Source organism: Corapipo altera, unplaced genomic scaffold (assembly GCF_003945725.1).
Source record: "Corapipo altera isolate COAL_440 unplaced genomic scaffold, ASM394572v1 23, whole genome shotgun sequence".
Taxonomy (NCBI): domain Eukaryota; kingdom Metazoa; phylum Chordata; class Aves; order Passeriformes; family Pipridae; genus Corapipo; species Corapipo altera.
In genome coordinates, this window is record NW_020884878.1 from 25,332,661 (window position 1) to 25,349,703 (window position 17,043).

Here is a 17,043-nt window from a genome sequence, read left to right on the forward strand (position 1 = left end):
TGACTAAGATGTGTTGTGAGTTGTCAGAGCATTTTATTTCTGCCTTGCTTATTCTTTCAGCAGTCCAGAAAATTGCAGATATATTTATATGTATGAAAACGCCACACAATCCAAAACACAACCTGGAATTTTCTGATGGTCTTGTGAGATGTCCAACAGTGAAATAAACCAAGAAAAATGATGCAATAGAAAGATAAATTGATCATATAACACTGCAACATTTCTCAATGTTGCATTTTTAATAATTTATAATTGAGATTTCAGAGTAAAAATACAAACTGCTCAGGAAATTCTTTTAAAATTAGAACCCATGAGTTTACTGTGTACGCTCTTGGTTATCAGATGACTGCTGTTAACTAGATAGATATATAAAATGTGATAAATATCAAGGAAGAAGAAAGGGAAGCAAAAGTTAAGATAGCAAAAAGCAGTATTACTCTGCCTAATGAGAGATCACTCTGGGTGGCACAGTATTATTGAGTTAAACAGGTTTCTCTAATTCAGCCTTACCTTTACAGCACAACTCTATGTCTCTTAAAATTATCAGATTTTCTCCACCAGGCACCAACCAAAGCAGGAAACCAAGGTAAATACAATGACTGACAAGAACCTTTTTCTCCTCTTCTGTCACTTGAACACTGTACTAAAACCCGGAGGTGCCCACTGCAACAGATGTCATCTCAGCAAGTGGCTCAGGTCTTGGGTGGGCTGCAAGGAATGGAGGCATTTCTGCAGACAGCAAATGTCTCTCAGGAATTGAGGCACCCTCAAGCCTGGCATTACCAAACACTCACACCTGTAAACCTGCAACTGTGGCAGAAACTATCTTCGTGTGTCTCATGTAATCCCAACAGTGTGACTGGGCTAGCTGGAGCTGCCAGGCAAGGACAGAACTTTGTTGGAGTCACCAACGTCAGCCAAAGACTGTACATCCCAAGGGCACTGTTGGCTGCCCTGGTAAGGCCCTAGTATGTCACCTGTGCTGAAGAGCTGAAGATGCAGTTTCCAGTCTCAGACGTGGTTTGGCAACTGCATTTTAGTAAATACAGTAAGTATCTTCTGATCTCAACCACAAAAAGCTTGAGGCAGAGAAACTAAGGATGGACACTAATGCATATGCAAGTCATGTTCTGATTAGTGGAAACTTCTGGAGGAGAGACCTGGCACACCTGCAGATATTAAAGATGAGTCTTTCCTTTCCTTCCATTTCAGGGATAGAGGAATAAGGATGGCTAAAAAAGTTTTGCAGTGATCTTATAGAAAACTGCACTGGGCCCAGTGAGAAAGAGTATATTCTTCATGCCATTCGTTTGGCACAAACTTGTGTCAGAGGATGCATTTTTAGGTTGGATATCAGGAAAAAGGTTCTTCACCCAGAGGAACAGGCTCCCCAGGGAAGTGGTCACAGCACCAAGCCTGCTAGAGCTCAAGAAGTGTTTGGATGATACTGTCAGGCACATGGTGTGACTCTTGGGAATGGTTCTGTGCAGGGCCAGGAGTTGGACTCAATGACCCTTGTAGGTCTCTTCCAACTCAGCATATTCTGGGATTCTGTGAAAATGTGCTCCAAAATCCCTATGGGAAAGTTTCTGCTCTTATCAGAGTCTCAGTTTGAGACAATTTGGAGGGGCAGAGACCTCAGACAGAAGTCTCCTCCCTTGGATTCAATACCTGTGGTTTCTCCAATACAGAGGGAGAAACCAAATATGCTCGGATGTAAGTGAAAAAATAACTCTTTACCAAGAAGAATTCTAATAATAATACCGATAAAACTGGGTTAAACCAACTGATGAACTACCCAAGCCCCACTCACCAGACCAAATTGAGACGGTGGCCAGCCTCCCTCCCAGGAAAAAACACATGTGGCCAGAGAACAGAGACAAGACGGATGCCTTTCTGTGTGGTTTGCCTCTCCCACACCCAGAAAACCTGGCAGGAACTATTGGAGAGTCAGAACTGGCAGGAAACAGCAGATAAGCTGGGATTTAATACCAGCAGATGCTTATGTGGTGCTGGAGTGAGGCTGCGGTGCTGATACAGCCAGTAGGAATAGGGCTGTGGACCCCCCAGGGGACCAGAAGGACCTGCAAGACACCTGTTGGATCCAGCAATGAGACTTGGTTGTTGCAATTTTGGTCTTCGTTGGTTGAAGTGGTGGTTGCAGTCCAGATTCATTGAGGTGGTGGAAGCCCTGAAGCCTTGAGTGATAGAGGAAGCCCCAAAACTCAGAGTTACATATGCTCAGTTTCAGGTGGGAACACCTCAGATATCTCCCTTGAGCTGGGGAGTTTTACACTGGATGATGTAGCACTGTGAGTCACGGGATACTTCGGGAGTCTTTGACACCTTCCAAGGTGTTGCAGCTGTCTCTTATGTCAGTGCAGCTCAGTCCACTATGGCCCATTATGGCTAATCAACAAGAGATGAATATCTTCAGGTTAAGCAGGAGTGTTCCAGGGAGTTATCACAGCTGACTTATCTGGGTAAGGAAAAAGAAACACCACCCCACATCACAGAGTTTGCCTCTTTTCTTACCTTGTTCAACACCCAGCTTGTAGACTGAGGTGTCGGATGTGCACACCTTCAGCCCCTGGCCTGGGTGGCCACTCTGCACACTGCTGATTGAGCCATGAACACCAATAGTACAGTCCCCTACAGCACCTGGATTATCAGTGCAGGTGGTTGAATGTTTGAGTCATTAATCACAGCAGTTCAGTCTCTTTAAAGAAGGCAGAACACCAAAAAGCCCAAAAGGCATATTTGGAGAAAAGAATAAAGGTGGATATCAGAACTTTTGTGTATCCCAGGACAACCAGTTACACAAACACTTCAGGAATCCTCAAATCCTCCAATTTCCTTAATTTTGTCTTTTCCATATTTTTACTAGATGACAAGAACATTCTCTGATTCCCAAGGAATGTTCCATGTGTATTTCTATTACCACCTTTGGTAATATTTAAAAGGCAGCTTACAAATGCTGTTGTATAGACAGCTTTTTATAATTCAACTATATTTATGCCTCAGACAGTTCTGTTAAAATCCACTTAGGCTATATTAAATCTTATCAGAGTGAAATGCTGCAAGATATTCTAAGTAACTTTCTTCTTACTGAGGTATCTCAAAGTCTCATCAAGAAAATGAATTAAGCATTTACTTTAACAAAACATCTTGTAGTCAAGGTAAATACATGGTGATCTGAACTGTGTCAACATTTTTTTCACAGTGTATATGAAGAAGTGGTTTTTTTCATACACTTATTTCAGCACTGAAGTTGCTAAACAAATATTTTGGTTGAAAATTTATGTATACAGATGTCATGATATTCACAGTTATAATGCTGCTGGCAAACCTGACAGCTTGCCAACTGAAATTTTAAACACCCACTCAACTTAAGCAGAAGAACAAATTCCAATAAAGAAACTGCACAGTACATAACAAAACAGTGGCACTATGTCTTCATGCTTGTATTTGCAGAGCAGACCCTTAATATTAAGTTGCAGATGGCTTTTTACTTTCTTCCAATAGAAAACAAACAGGCTAATCTTCACTCTGAACATGTGATTGCAATGATATTGCAAATTAGTGCTCAATTTCAACTAAATGCACTAGTTAAATAGCTAATTAAAACTGTATTCAAACATCTCAGTTGCAAATATATTCAAGATGTCCTAAATCTGGCTTCATGCTAGAACAAGACAAGAAAGTACAGTCTTTCTTGTACTTTTGAGTGAGCAAGTTCCCTATTTTAAGCAGATTTTATGAGGGTATCTGAAGTGGTGATAGTCAAAAAAATTAATGAAAACATTATGAACACATTCAAGTCTTTTCTCAGAATTACCCAAAAGATTGTTATGAATAATTGTTCCTTGTGTTTAAGATTGCTGATTTAAAAAGAACACTGCAAGATTCAATGTTTTTTTTGCTCCATCTATTGATATCTATACAGACCAGAGCCAGATGTGAAAAAAATCCCTACCCAAAGCAAAACAAAACTTTTGTGAATACAATGGCGTTTAAACATCGAAATCTAAACCCCATAACCTCAAAATCTGCATGTCTCTTACCAAGTGCCACAGGGTTGCATGGCTCAGGAGGGACCTTGATGTACATGGCTGACATTCAGTCAAGTAGCAGCAATTTGGCAATTTAGGCCAATTACCCTTTTACAAATTTCTGCTTATGAGCACATTCATTGTTTTTTCACATCTTCACATCTTTCAGAGGCATACCTTGCTGTCCCAAATGCAAGCAAGGCTTACGTCTTTCCCTTCAACTGTGTGTTGAATATGGCCATATTTAGATTGCAAAAAGCTGCAGCAAAAAGCAGCAAAACTCATTCAGCAAACTGTTTCCAAGCTGAGAAATAGAAGGTCCTATCAACAGCAAACTGAGACAGCGAGCCCATGTCAGAAGGTGAAGGGTAGGGGAAAATTCCCACTAATGCTTTTCTAGTTGACTTGAGGAAGAGAGCTTGGCCCTGCAGGCATGACTGTAAGAAGAGTCGCGAACACACTTCCTTCCCTCCCTTCTCAAAGGAGAAAAGTAGCCTAAGGTGGAGAGAGGTGCCAACCGAGAAAATATTTTATCAAAGCAGATGTATTTATAGTTCATGTAAAAGATTTTGCTAAAAGAAACATGGAACTGCTATTACATTCATAAATTAAAGCTTAATCACTGAGATATATATTTAGCTTACTGCAAATTACTCAGCATCTCCTCACACTATTCTCATGGCATATTATGCACCTCTGATCTAACGGTCTCACTAGTTTCTACTTATTGACTTCCAGGTCCCAGTTACTACAGTCATGCAATCCTTTACACAAAAGTTTGTGTATGTAATCAAGCAATTTTCAGGACATCTTTATATTTGTATGTATGTAAACTTAGTATCTTTAGCTAAGGTCCAAAATAAATATTCTTGACCCTCTAGTACTCTGCTTTGCTGGCAGAATTCAGAAACATAGGAGACGGACTGCCTTCTCCACACCTTCTCCTCCATGGTATAGGAGCATTAGCAATAACAATAACTTACACTGGTTCTTTATTCCACTGTATTCATTTTGGAACACTGTAAGGCACCATTTCTTAATGGAATAAAATAAATCCAAATAGAATAAATTTGCAGGACAAACCCTTTTACATTGTTTAAATTGAAAGGCTTTTTGTATACTAACACAGGTAAAAAGCATGGGTACATATTCATTCATAGCTCCTTATATTGAAATAATACTAAAAACCTGTTTAACTAAATAATTTACAAAATTGGCTTTACCTCATATTATGTAAAATATTAAGTGTTGTACTGACAATATCAAGCATATCCCTTTGTGATTACAGTTAAGAGATTCTCTTTGGAATCAACTTGATATATATTTATCACTATACAAAGTGTGCATGTATACTTCCACTGATATTTATGTTTCAATGGATAAAATTTAAAACACTACACCTGCTCTGTTTGCTCACTTTTTGTTTCCATTTTATAATGATTGCATCAGCTTAGAGTTACAGGAAGGTACTGTGCACAGGACTGAGCACTGAGATGAGTCAGGAGCAGCAGCTGTCCTCGGTGCCTCGTCTCATTACGCAGCTCAGACTGACAGAATGCCAGTGGGGGAACACTGCAGGAGCAGAGAGCAATCTAGGACAACTGTCCCATCACTGAAGTATCTGTGTATGCAGGAGCAAGATTAGTTCATAGTATATTAGAGATCAAATGAGATAAAGAACTGAGCCTGTGAAAATTTCTTAGCATTTCTTAGCTCTGAGTAGAACTAGCAGGTGCCTGAAATATGGTCAGTCTGGACAAGGAAAGAAATAGTATGACACTACATCCTTTACCAGGACAGGAAAGCAGAATATTGAGCACAATTTTAATAGCTTGAACTTTATGAGGGTTATAGTGAATAATCTTCACTCCTGCATGATGCACCGTGAGATGCTCTTACTTCTGCATCTACAATGGTCAGTTTTCAAAACTGGAACTCAAGTGGTAGCACAGGAATGGTTCAACATCCAAACATATGTAATCAGAGCTGGTCAGAGTTTCAAGTTTTCATTTTGTATGAAACTCCAAATCTTAAATTTCTTTTCAGTGCTAATTGGATCAACAAACAAAACAAAGCAACCCAGACATTTTAAACACTCAGATATATTGGGGGTTTCGTTGTGTGTGGGGGTGTTGTGTTTTTTTTTTTGTTGGCTGGTTAAGGGTTTTTTTGTTTGGTCTTGGTGGATTTTTTAATATTGTACCTTTTACTTTCTATTTTATCCCTTGACTTTCTAAAAATGTATGATTCACATAAGGGAAAAGTGCATTACTAAACAGTTTTTGTTTCTTTTTAAATAAGCAACCAACACAGTGCCACATTTATGCAACATTTTGGGAAAAGCACTGCTTTGTGAGAATTGTCATTACATCCACAATAACATTATTTCCTAAAAAAAATACCCCACAGAAGTTTCAAAATACCCTAACATGTTTTCTGTTCTGAAAATCCATAATTCATCACTTTAAGTTCATGTAAATACCATTCATTGCAACAGTTTAGATACAATGTTACATATACGTATACAATAATAAATATATAATGTTTATAATATATATATAAAATAATGTTTATATAATAAATACAGAATTTAACTGGATGCCATGGGTTCTGTCCTTGCTCTCCACAAGATTTTTCACTGCTACACACCAACAGAGGTAAGAAAATCCAGACCAATACACAATATGCTATCAGTAAAAAACAGTCCCCAAAATAAGAACTCAAAATCTTCTTGAAGGTGAATATGTAACGTTCTCCTCTAAGATCTGTATGAATCCACAAAACTTTTAATAGAGACTTTAATTTCAGTAAATATTTCAATCAATCGAAGAATAGTAATTTTCAGTAATATCTTTCGCATAAGCAAAACCATTATCTCACCTTAAATTTCGTAATTATTAGGTTTTAATTCAGAGCTATACAGAGGCAATATTTTTGGATATTTGGATATGCATGAGGTCTTTTCAAACTTAGGTCGTATTTACATACATTACATTACAGCACTTTTTTATTTATCTCTGATCACATTTCCAGAGGTTGTCAGACAGCAAGACAACCCTTCCACAATTGGGCTTTTCTTCATCCCTAGTTCTGTTTCAATGTTCTTTATCTGTCATCAGCACAAGAGGATTATTGGTGAGTGACTTCTCCCCCTGACTCAGCTCGCAAAACATGTGGTCTCAATTTAGAAAACATGGTATTGCCCAATAAGACATGACTGCTGATGCCAAAAATCACTCTGAAAAAATAGGGCAAGCCTAAACTGCTGTGACTTGTGGTCAGAAACAGAATCTTTGTGCCTCTATACTCAGCTTCTCTCTATGCACTTCTGCTGCTCCTGAACTACTTCCTTTACAGTAGTGAAGATACGTTCTGTCCCTAACGACTCTCCCATCTAAAAATAAGTGCTCTTGACACACAAGAGATGTCAGACTAGCACAGCAGGATGCTGAAGCGTCTCTAGATGCGTAACAGGGCTTCTCTTACATTGGGTTGCAGCAATTTAGGAATTCACACTTGATAAATGTGATAAGGGCGGCTTCTTTTTATCTCTTGCAAATGGTGCCAGGACTGATATATTCTTGACCCTTATTTGGCAATCTATCTTGTTCTTTTATGCTGTTCTCTGGAATCATAAAATTCTAATGTTTTATTAGGCAAACATGCACTCCTATATAATTTATTCACTGATGTGTATAGATGAACTATGTAATTGACAGAGCTGGCTCAGCGTTTTGCTTGGGTCTACATTTTCTTAAAAAATACTCATACAGAAACATACCCTGTTTACTCCAAAAGTGTTTCTCAACCAGAAAGATAATGCTTGAACTCTGGAAATTTTCTTACTTATAGCTGAAATGACTCCAGCTTTTTTTTGAATCTGTTTTCTAGATACAATGGTACAGCAAGAGGCCACTCTGCTTTACACTTAAGTAATGCTATTACTTGATTTAAATATCTTTGTCCTTGCTCCTTTTTCAAGGTGAGTGAAAATTGTAATGGAAGCTAAATGAAACATGCTATCTTTCTTAATAGCAATGTATTACATTACCCCTCATATGGGTTAGATTAAGATGATTAAAGCCCTACCAAAGCAAGGTCCAGAGAAATGATCTGTCCTTGTTAGGACACAACAAGACACCTTGTTAGGACTCCCACCATGGGAGTAGGGGAAAAAAAAAAAATCACTTTCTCATTACTGCAGAAACTGAGAGTGAGTAGTATTGCAGGTATAGCTTCTCTCTTTCTTCCATTCTCTTCAATGTAGCCATTTTGTAGATGCCTGTGTTTGCAGGTTTTGGAAGTTTGAGTACTGTACTTTTCCAGAAACCTACCAAAAACTTAGGAAATTACATGGACCTACAGAGAATACTTAGCTGAAAGCCTTTCAAGGATGTCCTTTTCTAATTTGCAATGGAAACAGTATTGTTTGAAAATGTTATAGCATATTGTTGCACTGTTATTTGGCTTTTCTGACAGGTACCTAAGCAACCAATACTCTGAGAAAAAGGATTGTAAAAGAACTATACTTGAGAAACCGTATAGCAAAGGAAGCACTAAGGGCCATAAAAACAGCCTCCAAATTCCCCCCAAAACATTCCCTTTCTATTGATTGTTTCTACTGGGAGGATTACCATGTTTGGCAAAGGAAACCATGTTGTCATATATCTTAACAGCACTCACAGCTTCTTAACTGCTGTGGGCTGTGATTTATTTGCTCACTAGGACATGCGCTTTTGTCTGCTTGCTACAAGATTTCATGTGTAACCTAATTCTTGTTTCAGTAGAATTGTATGTCATCAAGTTTATCCAGTGTGTGATCACTACTGCCTCTAGGTCTTCTTTTAAAAGAATTCGGTGATTTCAGAGAATAAAACTGGTGTCTCTTGTCCTGTAAGCAAAGCCATTCTGTCAGAAAAACTTAACTTCTACTCCTCATGAGAATACTTTTCTTCAGGATTCATATCCTTTTATGTCCCAGGAAACTGCACGGTCTATTGCAAGAGGGAAGGGAAAGGGCCAGATGCTTGCTTCCCCTTGAAGGAAGTTGGTTCCTTCAGTACTCAGTATCCTCTACTAAAGCAAATGCAAGGTAGGTTACGAAAAAGTAATGATCTTAGGAGTTTATTATAGATTATATATATTGTATGGCTTATATTTATTATTGTTAACTGCTTATTGAGACCTCCAGCTTGTCTCTTCTTTCCCCCTTGGCAAACTTTGTCCTGAACTTTTTAGAACTGACTAACCCACAGCCTTTGCCACACTGCCAAGCTTTCTTTCGAAGTCCCATAGAGACTAAAACAAAAGCAAACTGTACTTTGAGAGTGTTACCAAGGCACTTTATTTGGTAATACCGACACCTGCACTTACTGCACTATTTCAGTCACAGATGGAAAAGGGTCTGTACTTATATAGTACTATCTTAGCCACCTATGGATGACAGAACCCAAGTAAACTGCTCTTTACCTTTCTATTACTGGGTATTACAGAAATGAACAGACATTGTATTACAGTATCATTTTTACATCAGCAGTACATTAGCATCCAAGGGATTCTTAACTAGTCTCTAAACAAATCTGGAAAGTAGTGCCTATGTTGCTTTACAGGCTTAGTAGAACAGAGGAAAATTAAGCAATTCATGTAAGGCTTAGCTAAATTAATATGAAGAAAAACCACTAGTTCTTTAGTTTCACTCAAATGTCCTTAATGGATTTCTTATTATACAGCTTTGGAAAAATAAAGTAAAGCAATTTTATTTTTTTTCCTCCAGTTCACACCCTTAGAAGATCCTGCCCTTAGACAGACTTGGATTTTGTTTGCTAGGTTTTCATGCACTGCTATAACTCTTTGCACTAATGCTTGAAGAGAATTTTTTAAAAGCTATCTTAACAATGATTTTTTTCACTTACTTAAAGATTCTGCCTTTTTAATATAATTTGTGTAATTTCTTTGAAATTTTCAATACATTTAGTTTAACAGCTGGATCTTCTTGTGCACTAGAAGAGAGATGCTAAATCCTAGTAAATATTGGCATTGGAAAACAAACCATGTAGATCAAAATTACAGTTTTAGATTCCTTCAATTCTCTCACCTACTCTTTCTTATAAGAAAATGTAAGCAGAACATAACTTTTCCACTATTTTGGTGGAAAAGACAAAGTTTGTTCTTTACCAAAGATTAAAAACAGAACTAAAAAGCCTGGGGGTAAAAGGCCGCAAACTCCTGACCTAATACTCCAAATCAAAGCCTCAGGAACTTTCCAACCACTGCTAGAAGAAAAACATGATTTTGCCAAACTTTTGAAAATGCATTTTCCTAATGCTACCACATCCCTGAAAAAAGTCAAGTTTAACATGCGGAAGATGACATTAAGAATAGCAAAGAACCTGCTTTGCTCAAGTTACCTCAACAAAATCTTCCATCTCTTTTACAGGTGGTGCTTGGTCCCTCAGAAAGCTGCATATTAAGGCTGTTCAAGTTTTTGCAATTGTTTGTAGTTCGATTGCCCCTTCCTGCACCTTAGCCAGAAACAACCTTCATTACAACTCCAGTTATGATTTCAGGGCAACACTGAAGTCTAGGACAACTCTTGTCCTGCAAGGACTCAGCCAAAGTGACCACATACACCTGGGACTTGCACACAGAACTCAGTATCACACAGGTAGCTGTGCATATTGTTCATTGCAAACTGTGCACAACTCAAAAAGGTCTTTGAAGCTCCTTTCAACTTCAGGTGCCTGCTAAAAGTCCTTCTGTCCTAACTATTGATAGAATCTCTGTCAGTTAAATTATCCATTTTAGAAAAAAAAAAGAAAAACAAAAAAGCCAACTGCAGAATCCTTTTCAAATTGGTTAAATACTAAAGCAAGTAAATGATTGTCAGACTCAGTATTTATAGAAAATAGGCTGGAAAACAAAGATGACAACCCTCAGCTGAGCTAGTTGCTTGTAGCCTGAAGGCCTTGTATTATTCAATTCTGCATGAACATGTGATTGTTATTGCATGAAACTTAATATCCACATGTTCAACACTGCAGTGTCTTTTCTCCTATGGCAGACAATTCAGTAACAAACAGTATGCTCCCTTCAATCAAAACAAGCAAGGAAAGAACAGAAATTCTGCTCAAATGATTAATTTCTTCTTTGAGAAAACTTAATTTCAGCAAAGACAAAATGTAAAAGAACACAGCGTACCAAAGGTAAGTATTTAGATTTGCTACTCCTGACCTCCCCTCTAACTGATGGGGGGAGAATGATTTCAGGGGGAGGAGCAAATGAGATCTCAGGATGAACACACTAGATGTGTTTCATGGAGCTTGGCTTACATTTAACTTGATACCATTTTTTTTCCATATTGTTCTACAAAAATACTAAATAAAAAACTTCAACGCTATTAAAAAAGCTTGTAAGTTAATCATTCTCTAGTCATTATAGCAAGTCCATCTGGTAGGTTCATAACTGCAACACTTGAAAACCAAGAATTTTCCATTTGCCAGCAACAGGTGATGTTATGGCTATTGCTGTTTGAAAATCTACTTGGAAATTCAGAAGTCTCATTAAACCACTGAATAATTTGTCAAGATGAAAAGTATTCTTAACGAATCAGGAAAAACCCTTTCTCTGATCACTTTATGAAATGTGTACACTCAGAAGTTACCCTGAAAAAACACCACTCGACCATTATGTCATTAATATCAATATTGTATGTTTTGCATACCCTGCATTCAGGGAACCATTTTCATTTTTCTTCCTTGTGTGGCTTTGGCCTGGGCAATTACTGTCTTCTTTTAAAGCAATTTATTTCAAAACACTAATTTAAAAATCAGTGCTGTTGAAAAGCTGTACCCTTACTTCTTCTGTAAAGAATAATAAATTAAAAACAGCATCAGAAGTCAACAGTGAGAAATTGCTACAAGTACCTGGGACTTAAGAAACCTTGAGAACCTGCAATTCAATAGAGCTTTTAAATGCTTCAAAGTCGCATGATAATTCACATTTCTCAGACATACAACTAAGTATCTTAATGAACTTGAGCCTTTGCCTAAAATACCATCTCAGTGTACATAAGCACAGTTCTGCATAAGGAGTTCTCCAGGGCAAAACACTACGGAAACTGTAAAGAGTGTCTGACTAATACTGAATATATTTCATCGGTGAGGTTTAATGGGTAACATAGTGACTGAATTAAGGGTCAAATACTCAAAACTGGTATAAAAAGCATCTTTACTGAACAACTTATGAAAAGGAAATGCATATCATTTGAGGCCATTTAACAAATTACATTACCGATACTGACAAGAACTCAGTAGAATGTTTGCCAAACATCTTGCTAGTGCACAAAGCATTCAGTGACAAATATACCAAACATGTCGCTTACACAAGCGACCCTTTAAAAAAAGTCAATATAAAAATAGCAATTTTTCTAACTGCTTTTCCCCATCCATTTTTCATAATGCCTAAATGACAAGCATTCCATCAATCACTTTTCAGTCTCATTCTCAGGTTCACTGTCTCCACTATCACTGTCTCTTCCAGGGTGTTCGGGCATTTTTCGATGTTCATCCTCTTCTACCACATTCAATTCTCCTTCCTTTATCATTTCTTCCAGTACCGTATTTTCTTCTTCTGCATCTTCCTGCATGTCTTGCCCTTCACCTTCTACTTCAGTCTCTTCAGTTTGAGTCATTTCTGGTTCTTCAATCATGGCAGGTGGGGGCAGTAAATGCTGAATGATTAAAATGGAAGGATTTTAAGTTTTTACATTTTAGCTTGAACTGTTCACCTTATAGTTAGGATTTTGCATTAGTTTGCATACCAAGTTAACAAAAAAGACTTAAGATTTAGAAGCCTTATTGATTTGTAAGCACTTCAGTCCTATATAAAAAAAATTAGAATAATCTTGGCTCACAAAACGGTCATCTCAGATATATTTTTTTCCTGAAAAGAGGGTATTAGCAAGTCAGGTCTTCCAATTCAAGGATAGCAAACATTCCATTACCCCAAAGAGTAAGACAAGTTATGGTAAATCCCTACTTGGAGCAACATGTGTATTCCTACCTGTAGTAGGATGCTCTGCCTGGCATGCAGCAAAACCACTTGAACAGTGCCCTATTTTGCAAAGCTATCAGTGGTGGACTTTGAGGGGATATCGTGCTGCTTTTGGTGTTGAATTGTGCTAAAATCAGTCTGACTCACTAACTCCAAAGTTAAACATCCTGATAGTGAGGAAAAGGTGTGGCAGATATATATAAGTATCCTTATCTAAAAATGCTAAACTGACACAGCTGACCTGGAGACATATGACTGACAGTCAATCCCTTTATACTACAAAAGTCTAATCCCACTTTCCAATGGCAGGTTCTTCTAACATACCCCTTTTGGAGCGTGTGTGGAGATTCCTCCCTTGGTGGGAGATGTCCCTCAAGGTTACCCCTTGAGGCCGACTGAAAGAAATTTGCCCATGGTATGAGTAACAACAACCTCAACCTAATAATTCTTTCTTTCTTTTGCTAGCTTTAATATAATTGCTTTAATATAATTGCTTTGATATATACTATACTATACTAGTAGTTTTAGCTTCTATACTGTGTAGTAAATAATTCTGATTAAGATCTTTTTGTCTAAACATTTATCATAATAAATAATTCATTTTTATATAAATATATCTGATTTGCCATCCTTAATCCTGTGGGACAAAGTTGTACAAAGGTTCAATCACACCTCTGTAATTTCTTAGACTTGACAATCCATTGACAACATCTGAGGCTAAGATTGGATCCAGCTGCACCTTGGCTCCTCTCTGAGGAGGAGTTTAGAAAGCAAGGAGGTCCACCTCATGACTCAGTGGGAGGGCTTCTCTAATAAACTTTGTCTGAAGCTCCCACTCCACACATGACACTACTATAACTCACCTATTACCAATTCAAACTCCTGGATATGTTTAACTTGGTTTTGAGGCCTTTAACAGGCCTGTCTTTAACAACTTATTTCCATAATTCCCCCCTGCAACACCTTATAAAATGCTATGTGACTGTAATCTGTACTTATCCAAGTTTCACACAGAGCTGTAAATGTAGAACTTAGCAAGTTCTACTAACAGTCAAAACAATGTTTAAATGTTCTGCTTGCAACCAAAAGAGTAGTTTGCAAAACATTATATGCATTCCCCACTTGGGAAAAAAACACCAAGAACACAGAGAGCTGAAATGTAAGTATGGATGCTATACAATTCCAGGCTGTCCAGAAATACTCATACTTCTTGCAGCCTGACATTATTTAACGACATGATGGATATTTCCTTGGGATACTGTGGATTGTTTTAATTAAATGCAAGTTTGATAAACTTCCCATTGATGACTGTTCAGTTTTGTTTTCCTCAAAAGGCAACTTGGCTTCACATGACAAATTAAGTGTTTAATTACAGTGAAGTCTTACCTTCAATCAAATGGCACTAATATTACGAATATTACTAAGCATAGACAAATCTATAAAGCAATTATGACTACTAGCAGAGACATGAAAAGCATTTTTTACAGACTTCAAAGTTATCACACTGGTCTCTCTAATCCACCTGTACACAGAAGATGTATTTCCAAACCAGAGATCCTTTCATTAAAAAAATGCAGTCTTGATGTATGAGACAAATTTGGTCTTCTGTGATTTACTTAGATGAATGTTGTGCTTTGCGACTACTACTATAAAGACTAGTGTAAAAGAAAAGGAAAAATATTACATTGTACTAAATAGGACAAAAGAAATTTAATGCCTGCTTTGCTTTTTATCTGTAGTTCACTTCTTGGCTTCCCTGGAAGGAGAATGTGATTCATTGACACAGTAGGAAAACAGCAGTTTTGTAACTAATTTTAGCTAGCAATGAATAAGATTAGGATGCCAAAAAGAATAACCAGCATTAGCAGAAGGATCGGGTGCATATTTGTTTAACATGTGAAGCAAACCCATTTGCTGGTAATATTTAGATGCTACCATCTGCTTCTCAGGACATGTATACACACTTCCCTGTTTTGACAGGGCTATTCATTTACACCTGCATGTGACCAACTACAGAGTCTAGTAAGTCTTCATCACATAGCATTTTGCATGGTTGAAAGATCTCCAACTACATTAGACAAACTGGCTCCTAAACGAGTCTTATTGTGCTTATAAGCCTGGGCTTCTAACAAAACAGTGTGAGTTTCCTTCACTACTATAAAAAATAGCTGTAAGAAAAAGAGATTTTAGTAGTGTCACTCCTCTTTCTCTATCCCCTTTTCTTTACAGCACACAGATAATTAGAGCATTTCCCCAAAATAGTGAGAAAGTATCCTGTCTGGCAGGACAACCTGGCAAAGGCTTTTTCTAGGTAGCAAAATGCTGAAAATTTGGCTGAAGCTGTCTCACAGAAGAAAAAATAAAATAAAATCCAAGAATCACTGGATAAGAACTGCAGAGAAAAAAATAAATTTTCTATCTGAAAGTCTGAAAATCAGTTAAAGGAGAAGTTTCGGGTTCTGATCTCTACTGATTACACTGTTCCATATTTGATGGAACAGTGGAAGAGAGGAAGAGCATGTAGCACAGAGACATCTTTGCATTACAGAACAGAACCTGTATCTCACAGACAAGAACCCTGGACTATCAGTTCAAGTATACCGTCACATTCACACTCTCTTCCCACAGTCAGCTTATACAGAGTGAGTAGTGTCCTTTCACATCAATTTTGTCTACTTTTGGAAATCTTTCAGAAGAGCAAAAACCAGTAAATACTGAACAAGCTAGTTCTTTAGTATTAATGAATAGTATTTTTGGACCAGACAGAGCCATGTCTACCACCTGGACCAATTACTACTAGTGACCTTAAACTGGGGTTCAAATTTCTAGAAGATACAGCTTTTGCTACTGCAAGATTTTAAAAGACCTCAATATTCTCACTCCCAGTCACAAACACTTCTTGAATCTGAAATATAACAGGAACAGTCTCAAACCTCAACAGCTTCTCATGCCACTTACCAAAAAACAATTCTATTTTAAGTGCACATATGCCAAGAGTTAGAAGGGCCTTACCTGTTGATGGTGGCGAGTACTCTGAATCATGTGCATATACATATTGTACACAAAATTAGCCATTTCAGGCATGTTCTTAATAACATGTATTTGGTGAGATGGTCTTTCTCCATTCTAAGGAAAGTAAAAAAGGTTGACATTTAGCAAACAAAGCAAAGCAACCTTTATTCAAAGGTTATTCAACTATATTAGAAAACATAAGCCCCAAGAAGTTAAATACTCTTTTTCAAAGAAAAAAAAATTGCTGAATTCTTTGGAAAGTTAGCAAGTATAGGTATTCCACTTTGGGGAACTGGATTAATAATGATATTGCATCTCATAGAAGAAATTTCAAAAGGAAAGGCTGGATTCTGATTCTTACTTCATAAAGTACCTTTTGGAATTGAGTAAGTTAACATATTAAAGGCACAAGTATTTCATGATCAGATTAGGACTTGGCCTACTTGCCCTCTGCAGTCCAGCTGTTTCTTGCTCACACTCAGTAACCATGCACATTGCACTCTTGTTGCACACATGATCTGAAAGTTTCAACTGAAGGGTTCCCTCCCAAAATTGTCAACAGCATTAAAGACCAGAGAAACATTTGTAACTGAATTTGGGGTACATGCAGGCACCCCTTCTCAAAGCTTCAGTATTCAAAGCAGATATGCTCCTCTATTTCTTTATTTAGCAGCCTGCTCTGTGTGCCCTGTGCTTAGATGCTGAATACAAATTTTTTTCGAAAGATCTAACGCATATTACAAATTAGGGTTTTGTGCTTATGAACCTAGCACAGCAACCAAACTCTCGTGATTCTGGAACTAATTTAAAAAGATAAAAAAATTAATCGGTTAAATTGGTTATCCTGAATTATTCAGCTAAATTACGTAACTTTACGTCTTTGTATGAGAAGTGATTAGCTTTATGCGGTTTTTTTGAGAAATAACTT

General features: G+C 37.5%; 1 protein-coding gene across 1 annotated transcript in view; it reads right to left on the reverse strand.

Moving 5' to 3' along the window:
* Positions 1 to 12,261: 12,261 nt before the first annotated feature.
* AQR (aquarius intron-binding spliceosomal factor) overlaps positions 12,262 to 17,043 on the reverse strand; it is a 49,331-nt gene continuing 44,549 nt past the window's right edge. The window contains exons 34-35 of the mRNA XM_027638018.1: positions 16,116 to 16,229; positions 12,262 to 12,780 (exon numbers count right to left, since the gene is read on the reverse strand). Of these exons, the coding sequence (XP_027493819.1) occupies positions 12,535 to 12,780; positions 16,116 to 16,229 (360 nt within the window). The 3' untranslated portion in view covers positions 12,262 to 12,534. The remainder of the gene's footprint in view (positions 12,781 to 16,115; positions 16,230 to 17,043) is intronic.